The sequence below is a fragment of the Myxocyprinus asiaticus genome, chromosome 30 (assembly GCF_019703515.2).
Source record: "Myxocyprinus asiaticus isolate MX2 ecotype Aquarium Trade chromosome 30, UBuf_Myxa_2, whole genome shotgun sequence".
In the NCBI taxonomy this organism is placed as follows: Eukaryota; Metazoa; Chordata; class Actinopteri; order Cypriniformes; family Catostomidae; genus Myxocyprinus; species Myxocyprinus asiaticus.
In genome coordinates this window covers 25761417-25782338 of record NC_059373.1, presented here as the reverse complement: position 1 = coordinate 25782338, position 20922 = coordinate 25761417, and the positions used below count along the sequence as shown (strand labels likewise).

Genomic DNA, 20922 nt, shown 5'->3' with positions numbered 1-20922 from the left:
CACCACCATAGCAGAAATAACTAATGTCCATGTAAGTTAAGAATTTATCATCATCTTGATGTTAACATTACTTCATTTCACTGTTTATGAGGGTAAACTAATTAACAAAAATGGGAAGTATCGCAAATGTTTTATAAAAACGGTTAAATTTAAACATGCAAAGAAACTATTTGGCAGCGCAGTACTGCAGTGTGCAGAAATATAAAACAATGCACAAAATGATTGGCTAAAATACACTAACATGCCAAAAAAGTGCAAAAAGAGACAGAAAATCTTAAGAACAAAGAAAGCAACGGTAAGAGAGGAAGCAAGCACTACTTACCATATGGAGTGGTCCTTAGACACACACACTCTGATAGGCCGAGGATTTGGCAGTTTGAGGTGCGAAAGGGTGAGAAGACGGATGTTAGCAATCTGCATGCCACACTCCTGCTGCCTGAAATGCTGGCCGGGACTGACTAGTGATCCTTCTCTAACAAACTACTTCCACACCTCCATTATTTTCATATTCAGTTTTGTTTTTAAATTTGTTTTGAGACATACCAAAGAGTGCATGAAGATCTTGATTGGTTAATATAGTTTTTCTATTTCTAATCAACCGAGGATAGTACTGCATTCAGACCACTACTTTTTTCTGTCTAACTCCAAATTCCCAGATGATGTCTTAAATTCTCTTCTGACAGCTGTTAGTGATTTTGAAGCAAAATGCTGATTAAGTTCCACAAAGAATTACAGTATTAAAGACATGGACTGAAAACAGACAATAACAAACATACATACATACATAAAGACAGACACACAAACACACAGCTGTGACCTGGACACATCATGATCAAACAGTGAGGTGGGGGGTTTGCATAGCTGGCTTCTTGTGCTCAGTCTACACCAATCCATCCTTTACCAAGGAATCAATACAAATGAAATCTCTTTACTATTTCTCACTCATGAATCGATCTTGTTTATTTCTGTACCTTTGGGCACTCAAACACAAACACACCATTGTTCACACAGTAACCACTACATAATGACTGATGTATGAGTTCACAGTTCTACACAATGGCTGCGTATGTCAACAAAACAGTGTGGATGCAAAGACATTTATATTTTTGTGTACATGTTTATCTAATGGTGTATACAAATGAAACGTGCAGGTCTACAGTGTAAAAAAAGGGAAAATTTTCATAGAGAAACCCAAACTACAAAAAGCTAAACTACAATATGAATGTAGCATATATTACCACTAAAGTTGCTATAAGCAGTTTTTAATGCCGAAAAGTTGCTGTCATACTATTCTACTCTGATGAGCAGATGAATTGAATTGAAGCAGATGTGCTTGATTAATATGACAAATAAGGTTGGTGTGGGTAACATGATCTCAGGCATGTTGTGGAAAATGGAGATGATTCAGATTTCACACCATGCTATTAATCGGTTATAACTGTTAAATAAAATATTGGTGAGGTGTACAGAGGTGATGATGGATGTTAAACCACACATGATAAGCAACACAAAAACACAACCTGTTTTTTGAACCTGCTCACACACACACACACACACACACACACACACACACACACACACACACACACACACACACACACACAGCTGTAGCGTTTCTCCCGCTAACACTGACCATACTTGACCATAGCGCAGACCAGTATTTAAAGCAATACATTTCAGAAGCATTATTTCAAGACAAGCTCTTTGCAGTTGAAGCTTGCTTTGGCAAAGTTTAACACAGCTTTCACTAGTGACTTCCCCATGCCCCTCTAACTGTACCTTACGTTCCTCCTCTTTGGCCAGCTGCTCTTCCAGTTGTTGCAATTGAGCGGTGGAGCTGACACAGAGTTGACTGTAGGTGGCTGTCAGCTCATCCAGCTGGGAGACCACCTGGGCACGCTCTTCAGAAGACAGCCTAAGAATACATGGGCTGCATTAATAACTTTTTTGCATACATACAGAATTTAATATTAATTGGTCCTCAAATACCATGTAGACCTCTTAGTGCAATTGCTTTCAAACTGTGGAACACAGAGCACCCCCATGGTATACCACAAAAATCTAGAAAAGGTTTAACACTAGAAACTAGATTTAACAATATAAATTTTATCTCATAAAATATTTTATGAAAAGTTTTAGTACACTTAGACCCAGATTTACAAAGACCCCAAATAACGGGTGCTAGTTTGCTTGTGCAATCCGTCAAATTGCGTGTGCACGTCATGGGCGTATTGTGGGTGATTTACTAAGACAAACTGTGCAAATATGTTGGACACACCCTCTAAAAAGAGTATTTTTCATGTGGCAATTGCAGCAATTGCACGCTCACTTACAGTACGGCTCACACTAAATAATACTATTTCATTTTTACTCAATATAATATGGCATTTATTCATAAATATATTTATTTATAGGATTATACAACATCATCAAAAAGTCCCAGCTATTTAGCAAGTGTAAGAGTACTTGATGAGAATACTCATATATGACACTCTGCTCTTTAACTCATAATTCACAAAAAAGAAAATACATTATTATGTACACACTAAGCCCCGTTCACACTGCAAACGACATTGAGCAACAAAATGTCACAATCCATTCATTTTCATTGAGAGAAGAGTGACTTCCGGTGACAAGAGCGACAGTGACCATTGGCGACATAGGTCGTCGTGAAGCTGACAAAAGTTTCACTTTATGCAAATGACAAGCGACATTCGAGCGCGACTACCAATGAGAATGAAGACAGTGGCGCTCACGTCACCCATCTGCTGTGAGTGTGAGATACTGGAGTCCAGTGCAGGCAAGTGCAGGCAAGACGGAGAAGTTAAATGTTTCTGTGAGCGATTTCACTGTTCTATATCATTTTGCTGTAACCACTTACATGGATATAGCCTAATAAAAATGATGCATGGAAAACCATGTCGGCATTCCGAGAGAGTTTGATTCATACATTGATACATCTTTCATCTCGTTGATGATTTAATGCATTGAGCACTGCTCCAGGTTATATAAATACACTCTCCTATGCAAAATATTCAATTTAAGAAGCAGTAGAACTGATTCCTTGACAAATTAAAATGTCTATAATCTGTAATTAGAATTTTTCAAAGCTACTATGGCCATACGTGCAGTCCACAATAACATTAAAGCGACAGCAGTAGGAACTGCTGACATCATTTGCGATGTGCATGGGGCTTTAAGCCATCGCACCACTGATGTATACTAAAACAAAATCTGAATTTCAAGCCGCAAATATCTACACGGAGGCTGCATAAGAGAGAACAAGCACTCGCTGCTCCTTTTGCAGGAGCCAGAAACACTTGTTCGGTGTACTGGTGCGCATCGGCCAGCCGACTTTCAATGAGCACGGGATGGAACGATCACGCAATATTTTGCCATTTAAAAACAGTGTTTAAAACATTAAATTACCACATAATTTGGGCATACATTGTTGGTAGGCTTTTTTTATACAAAAGTTATGAGAGTTGTATGACCATTAGTATGTTATCAGTTATGATACAGAGTTCTAAAATAACTGAATAAAATGTTCTTTCATGAGAAATAATTTAATTTCACATTAATGTGTGACATCAATAGGTGTTCTATGCATTCTCCATTCTCAAAGTCTCTTTTTTTTTTTTTTTGCCACAGTGACTATTACAGTTGCCATTTCTGAAATGACTTCCAGGCTTGATAAATAACTTTAAGGGTGCAATCTGATTCAGTTGCATCGTCACCGCCCATTATTATGCGCATTTGGAGGCAAGCCTCTAAATTGTATATTTATTTTGAAGAAACGCGCAAAAATTGTCAAGGCGTGCTATTTTGCGTATCTGAAAGACGCAATCCTTAGAAGACTCCATTAGAAGATCAGCTCGGACCTTTTTGTGCGCATGTTATCAAGTTTGCACATGTTTTTAATTCACGATCCTTTAGTAAATCACAACCTAAGTTTTATTTCTCATTTCTGACTGACCACATGGAAGTTTGTACACTGAGACTTTCAGAGGCTTTTAAAAGGTGGTTATTAGGTGGTACTTGGGTGGACTGACTTGATCAGTTGTGATTGGTCTGAGAAGTTAGAGAACCCCTGCCACAGTACAGTAGTTTAAAAACACTCACTTGGTGGCCTGCTTAGACATCAGGAAAACTTGTGTGCTCCTGATAGCTTCAGCAACCTCTTCTTTTTTGGCTGCTAACTGCTCAGTAATGGCCTAAAAGTGAGACCGATGTTTTTAATGCCACAAATCAAACATTAAGATGATCTATAACACATAAATGTCCTCGATTTGGAATGACATACTACTGCCTGCATAATATATAAAAATAGGTACTCTAAATGTACCTGCTGTGCAGCAAGTGATGGCTCTGCAGACCTTCCAGCTCGCTCCTGCAGGCCCTTGACCCAGCCGAGCAGCTCTGAGACCTGCCCCACTCTCGCCTGCCTCTCCTCCTCTACCTCTTTCTGTACCATAAAAAGGGAACATTTCTATTTAATACACAAAGTATGATAAAAACTGATATTGCCTTTTATGTGTATACTTGAGCAAGCTATGGTAAAAATCGAGGCAGAAATTATGGTAGGAGGCATAGAAATGAAGGATAACACACCTCTTCCTCTTCAAGTCGCCGTAGTGCATCACTAATGTACTTGACATGCTGTGTTGTCAGGGTAACCAGAGCTGTGTAACGTGTGCGTAAATCCATGAACTAAGAGAAAGTAGAAATATTTGATTAAGCCCTTTGATTTAATGAGCCAACAGGACAATCAATGTCACAAATTAATTTAATCCATACAACAGCTGTATACTGCATCCTAACCCCCAGGTTTCCTTTGTTTACCTCTTGAGTGATTACATCTGATGAAGAGTGCATTCTTCTCCTTTTTACAGGGGATTTCTGGGTTGTTTCGACAAAAGCTCTAAATGTCATAAGTTGGAGTTCATAGTCCTAAGGCACAGACAGGAAGACATTGCAAGCAAAAGTATAATGCTATTGTTTAAACATACTGAAATTGTTTCCATGCTGCCTGACAGAGTGACAGTAAGCAGTAGACTGTACACTTTGACAGAATGCTTACTTTGACAGCAGCGCAGTACTGTTTAGAGTACGTCTGGCACTCATCCAGTTTGGTCTGGTTCTGTTCGATCTCAGCCACCAAGGCCTGCAGATGAATAGATTGAATACTGAGTGCAAACACTTGGGAATGTTGAAATATTGAATTCAAACACTGATTAATTTTAAACAAGGTTCCCACACTTTTTGACCAATTCATTTCCTCGACCTTTCCAGTTGTTTGTGATTACTTGATAAAGACTAAAAATTCATTCAAATTCAGACTGATTCCCAAATGACTGATCTGTGAACCAGTTGACCCAATTTATTGCCAAAAACATTCCCTGATATTTCCATGTTTTCCATGATCGTGGAAAACCTGTTTATAGCACTTGGAAGTATCCAGTTACATCAGTCTTCTCTCTTACCGTTTGCTGTGCAAGCTGCTCTGACAAAGCTCTGCTGTCAGTCTGCTCTGGTTGTGTGTTCTCCTGCCTTTCGGTGGTCTCCTCTATCCAGCGGATGAGAGAAGAATGGCCTTCTCTGTACTGCTGCAGTACTGAACCCAGCATCTCCAGATCGATTTGCCTGTGAGCCATTAAGTTTCTTGTTACAATTTGAACTTATTACGAAGCATATTAGTAGTTACCCACAACTCACCGTGTCTCCATTTGCCTGCGCACTCCATTCCACCTCTCTGTGAGCTGGTGTGCTTTCTCCTGGTAGCGGTCGAGTTCGGGGCTGCGGTCAGGATGCAGCAGGCCGAGTTGGTTTCCCGCCTCTCTAGCACGCTGGACCTCTAAACTCATACTCTGGAAGATGTGGTCCGGCTCTTCCAGCTCTGAATGCCATTTCTGACAAAGATCGTGCAATGCAGTCAGATGCTAATAGTGTTATAAAATTACACTGATAAAATAATAATAGTGTGTAATGTAATGTAAGTCGCTTTGGATAAAAGCATCTGCCAAATGCATAAATGTAAAAATGCATAAATGTAAATGTTAACTATTTGTTGCCCAAAATGAGTTATTTATGCTACTATCCAGAGAGCAGGGTGGCTGATGGCTGACGTAATGCATTATATGATAATACGTCACATGAATATGACAAAATAGTAATATGCAGTTTTATCGCACACAATTGTACTCCGTATTTACTCACATAAAAAATAATTATAAACAGATAATTCAAAACAAAACAGCCGGTACAAAGGGGAACTACTACCACTTGTAACCAGCCAATCTGACATGGTTATCAGCCGATACCCATACTTCCACAATGCCAAATATTAGCAGGATAATCAGACTGTCCAATATACTGTATCGGTTGACTACTAGAAACAAACATTTCTGTGTGCATGTGTCTCACCTTTATCTGTTCTCCCAAGGCCTGGATTGCAGAAGTATCGGCAGGAACAATATCCTCTTCACTCAGTCGACTCTCATACCTTCTCACGTGACTTTCTGCAGCCTGCAGGCTCCTCATTAACACATCTACCGTCTTTAATCTGGCAAAAGCAGAGGAAATAAATGATGAATGCACTTAAGTCTAAACCGAGATGAACAATGGCAGATGTCTAGTGTAAGTATATGTTTACTGAAATTATTTTATGTACTAACTTTTGCAGATAAACAGAAGAGAGGGAGTTGAGTTTCTCTATGTGTTCTAAAGCAAAGTTCAGTTCAGAGCGCAGAACAGGCACACTGGAAGAGGCCGGCTTCTCCTCAAAAAAGCTCACACAGCGCCGAGAAACACCGCCTAAATCTGACTGCAGACCTTTCAGATCTTGCTGGAGCTTCTGCAACACCAATAGTCCTCAGATCAGATTAATTTCTTTAAAACCACATGAAATTGAAATTTGACTTTTTGTTCATGTGTACCTCTACAAGATGACAAAATTAACTCAGCAGATACATGCATTTAAACTTTACAATCTTTATAATTCTGGAAAATTAACCAAAAATATTGATGACTAAACTTGTACTTAGGAGCACATACAAAATTCTGTTCAATCTAATGCTCTCAGGAAATAAAAAGGCCCTCCCTAAATACTACCAGCCTACGACCTGCAACAGCTAGCTCTGCAATTTGTCCTGTCAAAACACCCTATTTCAGTAAGAAATACATCAACATAGGAAAGAAAACAGTGCTTGTCAAGTCTTTTCATCAGGTCTTGAAGAGTATTTTTGTAGAATTTGCAATCTTTTCAATTGTAATGCAATGATGCAGTTAATGAACACTACTGTTTACTAAGCAGTTCATCAGATAATAACCGTGGTGCTGATTAGACAGTAATTAACAGTAATTGAGGTTGTTGACCAGTAGAGGGAGCAGTTGAACAGGTCATTCCTCACCTCTTGCTCTGCTATATGAACCGCATTGTCTACAAGATCTCCTGATATTGTGCTGGGGTGTGGAGTCTGAATGCCACGCATCAGTCTGCTCTCTGCATCCTCCAGGTGTGACTTGATGCCCTGCAGCTCTGACAGGTAGGCGCGAGACACTGACTCATCCTTTTCCGCTAAAACACAAAAGTCAATGTTGAGCATCATTCCATATGGTTTTATAAGTAATCAATACATCCATAAACACCATCTTACCTGTCTCTAAAGAGACCAGCATTGTTTGGCAATGTTCATGGCAGTTCTCAGCATCCCTCTCTAGCTCACGTCGTTCAGCAGGCGTGAAAAGTGAGCTCTCACGACCATCCGTCAGGAAGTCGGACAGGTGGGCGTCCAGGTTGTCTAAAGCCTGCTGCCTCTCTACTGGGGACTGTAATTGCATCTACAGAGAAAAGAGAGTAAATAAAAAATGAGAGTATAAAAAAATAAATTCCGATAAGAGAATAAATGGGAAATTGGATGGAGTAGTGGTACGAACTGTGTCTAGGCTCCAGGAGGAAATATTTTGGATGTCTTTCTGCAGGTAGTGCCAGGAGACAACACTCTTCATGTTAACATGCAGCTGGTGCCACAGAGACATGACGTTCTGGTACATCTGCTCCATTCTACACAGAAATTTTTTTAAGATTATCTCACATTTTAAAAGTTATTTATTTATACAATTATGGTCTTATTGTGCGCAGTTTATCCGTGTGCGTTATTCTAAAGGAAAACAAATTTTGCAACCCTTTTTTTGCAAAAAACATACATCCCAGTGGTCAGACATTAAATAACAACAGACACACATATAAACAAGCAGTTCAAAGAAAATACTCTATGTCATAAAAAGACAAAGAAATTAACCAACCAAAAAAAGAAAAAAGATTCCACATATTAATTACAGAAACTCCAACCCAATTGTCCCTCTCCACTGCTCCTCCCCGTCAACCCTCCTGGAAGGCCAAATAAGTGCCCCACTTCCTGCCATAATCACCCAAACTATCCAGCCGTCTATGAGATAACTCCTCAAAAGCCGCCACTCTGCCCAACTCGGTGCACCACTCATGAAATGAGGGTGCACCCGGTGACTTCCATCCCCTGAGTATCACCTGCCTGCCGATCATCACGCAGGTAAGGACCTAGTTTTTATATGTTTATTTATTATATTTATACCCGCTCCATCACCCAAAATACAAAGTATGGGGCAGAATAAAATCTGAGTGCCCAAGACCTCACTCTGAACTCTGAACCCCTGACCAAAACTCCTGAATCTCAACACAGGACCAAAAAACATGGGCTATGTCCCCATCCTCCAACTGGCATCGCCAGCAAGTAGGTGTGTCTTTAAGGGCAAGCCTATACAATCTAGTGGGAGTCCAATAAAAACAATGCAGAATCTTAAACTGAATAAGACACACCCTTACATCCCTAGATATAGATTTGACATTTTTAAAAATCCTAACCCCATTCTCCATCTTCTAGTACTAAATTCAAGTCTCTCTCCCATAACTTCTTAAGAGATGTTAAAACCCCGTCCCCTAGACTCTGAATTAGCCAGGAATAGTACGCTGATGCTTCATGACCTTTTCTAAAAGCAGCAAGTACCATCTCAAGAGCGTCTGCCGCTTTAGGGGGCTGCGTACTACACTCAAAGGTGGTTCAGAGTAGATGGTGCAGCTGTAAGTACCTGAAGAATTGAGATCTGGGAATCCCAAACCGCTGTATAATATTTTCAAAGGATCTCAATGCTCCATTTTCATACAGGTCACCCAGCGTAGTAACACCCTTCCCAATCCATTCTGTCCAGCAGAAGGGGGACTTGTTAATGCACAATTTAGGGTTTAACCAAATACTTGCGGCAAAGTTCAGATAAATGTCCGAATTGAACACACGATAAACTTTTGCTAAATGCATGTGTGAGAGAACGGGATGTGTCTTTACTTCTCTGGGCAGCATGGTATAAAGACTTTGCAATGGCAAAATAGGGGCAAGGACCTCTGTTCAATAAAGAGCCAGGGAGGAGCTCTCTCAGGTGGAAGCAACCAATGTGCCAAATGTCTTGGACCAAAAGCATAATAGTAAAACTAAATCTTGGGGAGCCCTAAACCACCTTTGTCAATTGGCCTGTGTGTAATTTGTTAAAATGCATCCGAGGACATTTACCATTCCAGATAAAAGATTTAGCTATACTATCAAATTGTTTAAAATAAAATAGGGGAACTTCAATGGGGAGAGACTGTAGTAGGTATTTGAATTCTGGAATACAATTAATTTGAATAACATTAACCTTCCCAATCATAGATATATGTAATGAAGCCCACCTGCTCACATCACTCGAAAACGTTTTTATTAAGGGGTCAAAATTAACTAACTAAATCACACAAATTTGCTGGGAATAAAATGCCCAAATACTTAATGCCCTGTTTGGGCCACTGGAAGGCGCCCGGCTGGAAAGTCGTTACTGGGCAGTACGCTGTCAGAGCCAAAGCTTCGGATTTAGACCAACTGACTTTGTATCCTGAGAACTTAGAAAAGGAATTAATAATTCTGTGGAGTTAAGACACAGATCTAGTAGGGTCGAAGACGAATAATAAAATATAATTTGCGTAAAGCAAAATCTTATGCGCCACGCCTCCTGCCACCACCCCTGGAAAATTATCCTCCTTTCTTATCGCGGCTGCTAATGGTTCCAGGGCAAGACAGAACAATAATGGGGAAAGAGGGCAACCCTGCCGGGTGCCCCTATCCAGAGTAAAATAATCTGAAATTAATCCATTTGTTTGAACCACCGCTACCGGGTGTCTATTAAGTAACTTAATCCATCCAATAAAAGTATTCCCGAAACCGTATATTTCCAAAATCTTAAAAAGATAATCCCATTCTACCATATCAAACGCCTTTTCTGCGACAAACGAGATGGCAGCGACAGGAGTCTGATCATTCGCCACTGATCACATGATATTGATGAAACACCTAATGTTATCAGAAGAGCTACGGCCCTGAATAAACCCCACCTGATCTACATGTATAAGAGATGTCCTAACTTTATTTAATCAGTTAGCCAAAATTTTTGACAGTTTTTTTTATGTCTAACTGGATCAGGGAAATTGGACGGTAACACTTACACTAGCTTGGATCTTTGTCCTTTTTAAGAATCAGACTGATCCGGGCTTGTGTCATGGTTGGCAGAAGTTTTCCATTCTTTAATGATTCCGTATAAACTTCTAACAAAAGTGGAGCCAGTTCTGTAGCATAAGATCTAAAAAATTCAGCAGCAAAGCCATCTGGCCCTGGAGCCCTGCCTGTAGGCAAGGCCTTAATTACCTCGCCAAGCTCCTCCAAGGTTATCTCAGAATCAAGAAATCTGTTTGCTCAGTTGTCAGTTTAGGGAGTTCTAATGGTTCCATCACAAAGTTTCTAATATCTTCATCGGTGGATGAAAATGTGGAACTATAAATATCAAGATAGAATTCTTTAAAAGCATTATTAATATCAATGGCTGAGGTAAAAATTTTGCAAACTTTTATCAAAATATAATAACTTTGAAGAGCTTCTGAAATAATCGACTATGGTAGTGGTGTTTCCCTTTACAAATTCGACACCACATTGCTAGATGTTATGCAATTGCTATAGTGCTCTGAGTGGTTTTTAGCAGTGGTGGACAGTATCGAAGTATTTTTACTTTACTGTTCTTAAGTACATTATCAATATTTTAGGAAACAATTACTTTTAATTTAGTACATTCAAAAGCATAATATCTTACTTTTAACTCCACTACATTTTTTTAAAGAAATGTTCTCGTCCCTGCTTTTCTTTAAAAAAAAAAAAAAAAAGAAAGAAAAAAAGCAAAATCTTTGGTTACAGTGAGGCACTTACAATGAAAGTGAATGTGGCCAAATTTTGGAGGGTTTAAAGTCAACGTTAAAATTTTATATTCATTCTTCAGTTAAAACTTGTGTATTATTTGAGCTGTAAAGTTGTTTAAATTGTAATTTTAACAGTCATTTTATGGTTTGTTGACATTACATCATCATGGTAGCGAAGTTGTAAAACTGGTTATAACTTTACACAGAAATGGTTAGTAAGTGATCATGTTTACACACATATCCTTTATGTCTCGGGGCTAAACTTTTGAAAAAGTGAGTATTTTAACGTTCAAAAATTGGCCCCCATTCCCAGATTTTTGCTTTTTTTAATATACCTATGGTAAAAAAGGACTTAAATATTGATCTGTTTCTCACCAATACCTATCATATCACTTCTCAAGACATGGATTAAATCTGTGGATTCTTATGGATTACTTTTATGCTGGCTGTTTCTTGAGCTTCAAAGTTCTAGTCACCATTCATCTGCATGAGGGTAAGGATGACAAAATATTCATTTTTGGGTGAACTATCCCTTTAATAGACCAGTACTTTTTACCTTTGATACTAAAGTGCATTTGAAAGCAAGTACTTTTGTACTTTTACTCAAGTGGAAATTTAAAATTAGTAATTTTACTTTTAATGGAGTAATATTTCATCAGGATATCTGTACTTTTACTCAGCTACAGGATTAGTGTACTTTGTCCACAACTGGTTGTTAGTGCATTGCTGGGTGGTTGCTTGGTAATTATTTTCTGGCCCAAGTCAAAAGATCCCAAAATATGGCTTGGGTCCCTCCTTACATATACTGTACTTTTAAGTCTTTGGGATTTTCACCCACTTCATCATCCAATCAGAAGTCGGATTAATTAGAAACTGAACCCTTGAACATTTTCCCTCCATTTCCCCAGGCCCCAGTGCGCCTGCACACCTTGCACTGCATGTAGTTATGCCACTGAGCACAACTCTTCTGAATAACCTGCATGATTTAAGCTATTATTCATGTTCGTAGCACAAGTCAAGTTTAAAACATAGGGAAAAGGCGCTAGCCTCACATATTTCACCCCCTCACAATCCAGTCAAATACTGGAAAAAAGTCCCGCCCATCATTATGTCCCACTGAAAATTCACCCAGAAATCCATCACATTACAGAAGATGTAAGAAGATTCCTGCATGTATGTGAGTGCTTCATTAACATGTTTAACAGGAACCTGTAAGAATCTGTGAACTGTACCTGCTGGCAGTGTCGATGGCCTCTTGATTTGGAGGAGGGACGGTAAAGCACACAGATGGTACCATGGCCTCATTTCCAGTAGGACTAATGACCTTCCACTTGGTCCTCTGAGAGTTATCCTCCAACACACACTCCTCTCCTTTACTGATTGTGATCTGAAGAACAGAAAGAGAGAGCGAGAGAGAGAAAGAGAGAGAGAGAGAGACAGGGAGAGAGAGAAGGGGGAGGGGATAGAGAGGGATGGGCAGAAAAAAGGGATGGAAGGAGGTAGAGAGAGGAAATACATGAGAGGTGTGAGAGGTTTTGAAAAGTTGAGCAAAAAAGCTACATTTATGGTCAATGTTGATTAAAAAGTAAAGGGATTCATAATGTCAACCAAAAGATGATGAATCAAGTGTTAATGCTGATGGCCTCCATATGGGCTGAATTATGTGAAATATGAATAATGTTAAATAATGCCTTACTGCAATATCACAACTTTGCAACTGATCTGAGAAAAAAAAGCATAATTTCAAAAGGACTTCTCTTGTTCGTTTTAAATATTGAATTACACTTTTTTTTTCTGCCTGGCTTTGCCCTGCTAACATGAAAGTTAAAGGGTATCAATAACCCTTAAGGCAACATAAAAATGAAAGCATTCAGAGTGATATAAGCAAATTAAAAATCAAAGAGAAGGTGTGAGAGCACTTTTTTGTGCCCCACCTCAACTCTCACCTTATCCCTTGCACACAAAGAACAATTTGGTCCATATTATGTTACGCAGCAGTTGGAAATTCAAAGCTACTAGAGGGGCACCACCTGCTCATGACTGATAAATGTGAAAACCACTAATGTGGTTTAGCAAATAAACATGCAACATGTTCCCACCATGGAGTTGACCAAATATCTGCCTACCTGCTTCTATACTGTATACTGTATATAACATGACTATTTGATCTCTGTGAGAAAACAATTTGGTATCATATATTGTCTTGACTTGTCCAAAACTAATAATCGCCAAGGGCCAAATGATAGTAAAAATCAGCTATGGCGAGTTACTCGCCATACATGATTTAAATCGTATTGTAAGAACAATAGTCTGACTCTGAATAAGTGACATGCACGATTCAAATAAACATTCGTAACCCCAGTTCTCTGATAACAGAATTGAGGTATCTCACTAAGGGAACACCTCAGGCGTGATTGATTGAGGAAGCACCAATTGACCACGTCTGTCAGAACGACAGACTATTTACTGTAGTGATCAGGGAGTCCCGCATCCCTAGTATATATACCGCTGCTGCGCTACTCTCAGCATATCTCTTCACAGTGCCAAGTCTGCAAGGAGGGAGGCGAGGTGAGATACCTCACTTCTGTTATCAGAGAACCAGGGTTATGAACGTAACCTAACATTCTCTTTCTAACATTCGTTCGGTATATCACTAAGGAATATAGACAACTCCCGTATTGCAGATATGCTGTACAAGACAGATGCAACAGCCGAATAATAAAAAGGCAGCCAACATAATCATAGTTTTAGCTACCGTTACACATATAAAACCTATTCCCCTTATTTTAATAAGATCTTATTCCCTTATTCAGTCCCCTGTATATAAATGCTTGCAGCGCATCGCGCACTGCCCCTACAATAAAAACGGAATGGGCCACTGACGACTCAGTCACATCCAGGCTGCAATATTTCACAAATGTGTGGAGAGACGCCCAGCTGCATATGTCTTGAACTGAAATGCCTCAAAATAAAGCCCAGGATGTGGCCATACCCTTAGTGGAGGGGGCTCGTAGTCCTAGCAGGTTTTGCAAATTTGCGCTTTTGCCACTCGCTACAAATCGCATCAAAAACCCAGTGGGAGAGACGCTGACAAGAAATAGGTTTATCACTATGAGTGTCAGCCCACAAAAATGAAGATCTAATTACTCTTCCTTTGTGCTCTCATCTTCTGCACATAAGTATGCACAAACAGTGCAGCCACGCTTCCTCTGGTGTGTAAAAATGCGGCAGATGAAAAGGTAGCAAATCAATGGACTACAAGTCCCTGTTGAATCACACACATTAAGAACAAATGCCAGATTAAGTTTAAGTGTTTTTGACCCACCAGAGGTGAACTGCATACTTGGAGTGTACTGGCAAAGCATGCAACTCACTCAATCGCTTTGCTGTTGTGAGCACCAACAGTAAAGCCATCTTAAGAGAAAGAAGCATTCTAATGGCTCAAAAGGAGGCTGTGAAAGGCCATCTAAAACCACTGATAAAACCCAAGATGGGACCAGCGGTTTAGAAACCGAGTGTAACCGTCCCGCACAGTTCGTAAACTGACAAATCAGTGGGTGCTGACCTATCTTTCCCAAGTCCAGCCCCACATGACATGCCAACATAGAACGTCATTCACTGAACATAGGAAAGAAATGACTTGTCTATGTGCACACTATCATTCCCCATTTGTGATCATACAAAGAGCGTGTTGAGGCCGCCCTTGTGCTCTGAATCGTCTTGATCACTTTAGGAGGTAACTAAAGACATTTAGATTCAACCTCTCATGGGCCAAGCCCAGAGAGCCATCCTGTAAGGGGAGGGGTGGAATATTTCCCCATGCGCATGAGAAAAGGAGGTATCTGCACAACAGGAGAGGACAGGGCTGGTCATACAGGAGTTGGATTATATTCGGTAACCACAGCTTCCGCGGCCAATATGGTGCAATTAGTATCAGTGAATGCCCGTATTCCTTCAGCCGCTGTAATGTCGGCCTGATGAGGCTTAGACAGGGTTCGTAAAGATGCTTCAAAGTAAAATTCAAGGACTTTCAAGGACTTTTCAAGCACATTTTTTGTTTTGTTTTCATGGACTATGCTCGAGATGCCATTAAAACAAATTATTTATTTGTACATTTAAAATAAAAATATTTTATTCATTCAATTTATTTATTAATATAAAACACCACTTAATACAAGTACAACATATTTCAATGTGCATCTTTAACTACACATCCTCACAGAAACAATTTTGGTTAATTCATGACAAAACTGATGTGCAGTTGTAGTGTGCTCCCTTAAAATGCACTTCGCTTTCCAACAAAAGTGAATAACTGGGTCCGTAAACAGCAGTAGAATGATACCTTTTAAAAGTTTTTTTTTTACTTTTATTTTATTTTTTTGGCTGTTTGAAAGCTTTTTCATGACTAAAAAGTCAAGGCACATGTTTGTCAACATATTTTGATAATGACCCAAATGTTGTCAGAAACAAACATTGCAAGCTTAAGCTGATCGTAGAGACCATTGGCGCCAATGGTTTCTACGATCGACTTAAACTTATGATGCTTTTGGGAAACACAGCCCTGTTTTGTGAGACACAAAGCTCTCTTTACACATGGGGCGCTAGACAGCTTACAAAACTGAATCGACCATCAATCTGCATTCAAATTCAGAACATCTTACATGTCGTTGGAGAATATTTTCCCTCTGGAAAGTAATTTGTAATTAAAACTGATAGTTGCGAGGATTCATACTTGTGAAATCTGCCACAGCAGTATCTATAAAATATTTTTGTGAATCCTCAACCAGTAACGATCGATTGTGGTTAGCCCATTCTGAACAGCACTTCCAAAGTAACAGGTGCCACGTGACAGCGTCGTCTATGAGCTGCTTCAGCAGTCGTCTGGACCTCTGTTAAAACTGGCTCATAAGAGTAATTTGTTCGTCAATTTGACTCTTCTGGTCATGTTGTATGTTTCTTGCTGCACACGAATATCGCTTCTCAAAACACTGTCACAGTATGTTAGTATGGTGTTTTGTCTGCACCAGCAGAAGAATGTACAGTATGTTTGAGAACCGTTAATGGAACTGACAGAAAAGAAAATCATTCTGTATTTTTTTTTTATGTAAGTGGTTCGCCCCAGCCTGTGAGTGTCGTCACCACTTTTCTTAGAGTAACTGGACCTAAGGGGGTCCCTTTCCTTAGATAAAACAGTGATGTAGAGCCCATACAAACTCCTCGGAAATTATTATTCAGCGACTGAGCCGGCATCCGAGGCAGGAACACTGTGTCTTTGTCCAGTACTGAAATTCCCTCATTCACAACAGCCCCAGGGGAATAACTGCTACTGCTGATGCCATCAAACCCAGTAGCCTCAGACACAACCCGAGAGCAACGGATCTCCCTCTCTGAAAAAGGGAGATACAATTGCGAAATAACTCGATGGCTTCCTCTGACAAGAATTCTTGATACAGCTCAATCTGAGACCCCAGCTAGTTTGCTTCTTGGGTGGTAACCAGACAGCTCTTTACTTATTCTAAAACCCAAGTTCATAAGATGTCAAACTAATTTAAAACTGATGTAAAATAGATGTCTCTGTATCCTCTTTCACCTGTTGATGTGACGGCACGTTAAGAAGCAGATCATTCAGATAAGCCAACAATCTGATGCCAACACATTTGTTGGACACTTGTAGTGCGAGAGACAATGCGAAGGGGGTCTTTAAATACTAATAGGCTGTGCCCTGATAGGCGACAATTTCTTGTGAGCAGGAAATATGTCTATATGGAAGTATGCGTCTTGGAGATCTACTTAAGTAAACCAGTCTCCGGGACGAGCGAGAGTGTTCTGAGCAAGAGAATTTGCAACCTGTACTTTGAGATGTTTGTTTAGGGCCCGCAAATCTAGAATGGGGTGGAGACCTCCCCTTCTCTTGGGGATTCCAAAATAATGGGAATAAATCCCCTGCTGGCTTTCCTCTAGTTTTGCTCAAAAGAGAGAATATTTCCTCCTCTAATATTTGAGCTGATTCTTCCTGTGCTGCTGACATAACCACACCATTAAAACTTGGTGGTTTCACAGCGAACTGAAGTCTGTAACCCATCTCCACTGTAGACAGGACCCACAGAGACACTGCGGATGTGTGCGACCTCTCCACCCGCACAGCGAGCAGGCCCTGGCCATCCTCGCTCACTAGTGGTGCAAAGGCTCCATCTAGTGGAGAAGAGGGGAGTTGCTGCTTCATTAAGGGAATTTCTTTATTTTTTCTTTATTATTGTTTTTGAATGTTTCCTCGCCCTATGCCCTTGGCCTACTGAGACCATTTTGATGAAACAACATCCTTTGTTTACCCGGGAGAGGAAGAGAAGTGTTCAGTTTTGAGGGGGGATAAGTAGAAAAACCTAAGTGCTGCTCTGTCCCCCGGCAAAGGGAAAGACTGCTTTCCCTTTGCTGGCTTGGGCTGTGATGCCATGTTACCAGGTTGCTGAGGCAGCAGGGGCATGGACTGTGGTAATCCGACTAGCCACCTTTCAACTGATGTGAAGTTCACATGGGCAGGCAGGTGTGGACAGGCCACTGGCTTTCTAGGTAGACACACCTCGAACGCCTCTTCCTCAGATCACTCTGTTGGCACATGGCCATGACCGTAGCGCCAAACAATGCTTTAGGATCAATGGCAGCATCCAAGAAGTACGCTTTATCGTTATCAGAGAAGCCAGAAAGACTACGCCATAATGCCCTCTTGCTCACCACTGCCCAGTTCATACTCCTGCCGCAGCTCTGAATTGCCCCACATGATGTACAGAGGCCATCCCCAGATCCCCCATATCCTGTTCATCCAGCCATGCAAATCCCTTAACAAGCACATAGTGGGAGAATGGTTTGTCCCAGTGTCCTTTCATCTCAGCAACACAGGCCGTAACCGCCAGGAATGAACTGTCTGACCGGCGCAAGGCATGATGACAGCCTCTTGCCATCATATACTGTAAATCCCTCTCAGCCCCTTGGCCCACCTGCTGGGACGGCCAGTCTATCGAAAGTTTTGCAGCAGCTCTACAGCAAATTTTTATAAGCTCTAAATTGACTGGGGTGGGGGAGGGTGGTTCCCCACACTGCTGTCTGGAGGTTCGAGAAGAATTTGGGAGGATAGCATCCTCCTCCTCCTCCTTATGTTCGAGGAGACGGGAGAACACCTTTTCGTCATCCTCATCCTCCCCAGCGGCCCTCACGAGGGCGTCGCCACCAAAGAGGGGGGTTGGGGGACATCCTATCCATCATGCCACCCCAGCTGCAGGGCTCTTTTGGCTCCTTTGCCATCTCCTCCTTGGACTGAGAGGAGAGGAATGGGAATTTGTTACCCGCCACCGCAACCCAAAGCCTTCTTTCTTTGGTTTTGGTGGAGAAAGAGGCACATATTTGGCAGGTCTCTGGGTTTGATAAAGCGTCCTTTCCCCCTGTGCTCTCCAGTGTTTTAGCAGCAGCCATAACACCACGTCCTTCACCCTCTTCGTTCTGTAAACTCCACCAAATTGTGCAAGTTTACAACCACAAAGCAGTTACCTTTCGACTTCGTCAGTAAACTGTTGAGCAATAAACTCCAATAATGTGTCTGATGAGTGCAGCTTCAACAAACTTCACAGGAAAGAGTGAGAATAGCGCAGCAGTGAGCTGCAGCAGCCTATATATTAGGGAGGCGGGACTAGGGATGCCACGATTATACGGTTTCACTATTAACCGCAATTAAAAATATCAAGGTTAATTTTCCTAAAGAATTTAGAATCTACGGTTAAAAACTGAGAATTGTTTTATTTACATGTGGCAAAAATATTATATATAAATGAGTTCGTGATATTCTGTAAGCCTAAATGTGAAAAACTCTTGTGCCTGGATGGTTAGAGCAGCTGCCAGTTGTTATGGTTATGAAAGGTGTCCACGTGATGCTTAGTCAGGTGTCGCGGACTGAACATAAACTTTAAATTCACGTGGCAATGAGGCTACTACACAAACTACAAATTATAACAGGAATTTGATCTACCAGAGTCATATCCACCAGAAATGCAGTCAGAAGTCACATATGGGTTCACATCCTACAAATGGGACAGGATGTTCTAATAGTCATCCAACAACAAACTAGTAAGTTTAATATTTTTATCTGTTGTGCTTTTAAAGTGTTGAATTGAGAGATGCAACTTTTTGTAATGTTAAGTGTGCTGTTAGCGTGCGCTGTGCTTTTGAAAGTAGTTACTATCAGCGTGGTAAACTTGAAAGAAGTTGCGTCTTAAATTCTCTTCATTAAAGCATTGCTTGCATACAAATTCACCGCATTCAACAATAAATTTTAATTTTAGTCATAATAAGGTTTTAAATCACCCTCTGAAAGCAATATTTCCGTTATTATGCATAGTGCAGTTTTGCAGTTTAGTGCAGGTGTTGTGGAGAGTATTTTTATGAAATCTGTTGCTGATTCTTTATGGTGGGGTGGCTGACAGACAACCGATTGCTTTGATAAACTGTTGCAGAAGAAAAAAAAAAAACTGTTGGATGCCTTGAACTACATGTTGCGCACCCACAATAATCTTACAGCTACAGACTTTTGAAGACACTCAAAGCACTCTGTTTACATTGAAGCACATCATTGAGCGGATGCGCATAAGCAGTATTGTGCCCAATGCTGGAGCGTCGCTTATTATATTGTGTATTTATCAGTTTTCCTATTGTAGGGCTGGGCTTAAAGTCCATTTATCCATAACAAATTTGTCCACTAAAACGTTCTATTATGATATATGACTTTTTTTTTTGCCTCAGTGCTATTGCATTATAAAAACAAATTGCAAATAATCGTAAAATCGGTTAACAGCATTTTACGGTAACCTAGTCATCAATAACTCACACCGTGGCATCCCTAGACGGGACTCCCTGATCGCTGCAGCGATTGTTCTGTCATTCTGACAGACATGGTCAATTGTTGCTTCCTTAAACCCGAACGAATGTTAGAAAGAGAATATCTAACAATTTATCTTTTACCACAGTGCAGGCTTTACCATTAGAGATTTACTGTATGTAGGATGCCTGAATTTCTTTTCTTTAGAACCATGTGGTGACTGGCAAAACAAATATGGAATATTCCTATCTTCATATCTACAAGATAAAAACATGAGGCACAAAAACTGTTCTGGCTGTTCACTGTTTGCTACAAATATGTAAGGAAAAAGAACAGCTAAATAATTGCTAAAAAGCTAAATAGTACAAATTATGCAAAATACAGTTTCACAGTGGTTAATAAATATTACAGCAGGCAAATGCTCTCAATTCACATGCACTGGCAGATGTGGCAAAAAGTTCATTTTGGATCCAGATTATATATACACGCTATTTCACATTAACCATGTATGGGACGCCTGAGGTAAAATGGGGTCCCTTGTGTGCAGGGCCAGGCCAGAGAGCAAAGGTCAGAGGAGAAGAGTGATCGGCAATAGTACCTGAGTGTTGGCCTTGCCCAGCCCAGCCGACACACATAAAGTGGAAAGGAGAAGGAGGGCAACAGAGAGAAAAAAAAAGGATGTTAAAGGAAAGATAAAGGAAAAAGAGGAGGATTGGGGGAGGGCAGAGAAAAGGGGGATGGGAGAGGGAATAGGGAGGAA

At 40.5% G+C, this 20922-nt stretch overlaps 1 protein-coding gene across 13 annotated transcripts in view; it reads right to left on the bottom strand.

The window, feature by feature from the left end:
• Positions 1 to 20922, bottom strand: part of LOC127420801 (microtubule-actin cross-linking factor 1-like) — a 223513-nt gene that overhangs the window by 82512 nt on the left and 120079 nt on the right. For 12 of the 13 annotated variants that reach the window (XM_051663338.1, XM_051663342.1, XM_051663345.1 and 9 more), the window contains exons 21-34: positions 12535 to 12689; positions 7936 to 8062; positions 7656 to 7839; positions 7410 to 7576; positions 6675 to 6853; positions 6424 to 6562; positions 5716 to 5909; positions 5484 to 5643; positions 5081 to 5164; positions 4843 to 4950; positions 4612 to 4710; positions 4346 to 4465; positions 4123 to 4214; positions 1780 to 1915 (exon numbers count right to left, since the gene is read on the bottom strand). In XM_051663338.1, coding sequence (XP_051519298.1) covers positions 1780 to 1915; positions 4123 to 4214; positions 4346 to 4465; positions 4612 to 4710; positions 4843 to 4950; positions 5081 to 5164; positions 5484 to 5643; positions 5716 to 5909; positions 6424 to 6562; positions 6675 to 6853; positions 7410 to 7576; positions 7656 to 7839; positions 7936 to 8062; positions 12535 to 12689 — 1944 coding nt within the window. Of the gene's footprint in view, positions 1 to 322; positions 341 to 1779; positions 1916 to 4122; positions 4215 to 4345; positions 4466 to 4611; positions 4711 to 4842; positions 4951 to 5080; positions 5165 to 5483; positions 5644 to 5715; positions 5910 to 6423; positions 6563 to 6674; positions 6854 to 7409; positions 7577 to 7655; positions 7840 to 7935; positions 8063 to 12534; positions 12690 to 20922 lie in introns of those variants that run through there. The other variant, XM_051663347.1, reaches the window with a different exon arrangement.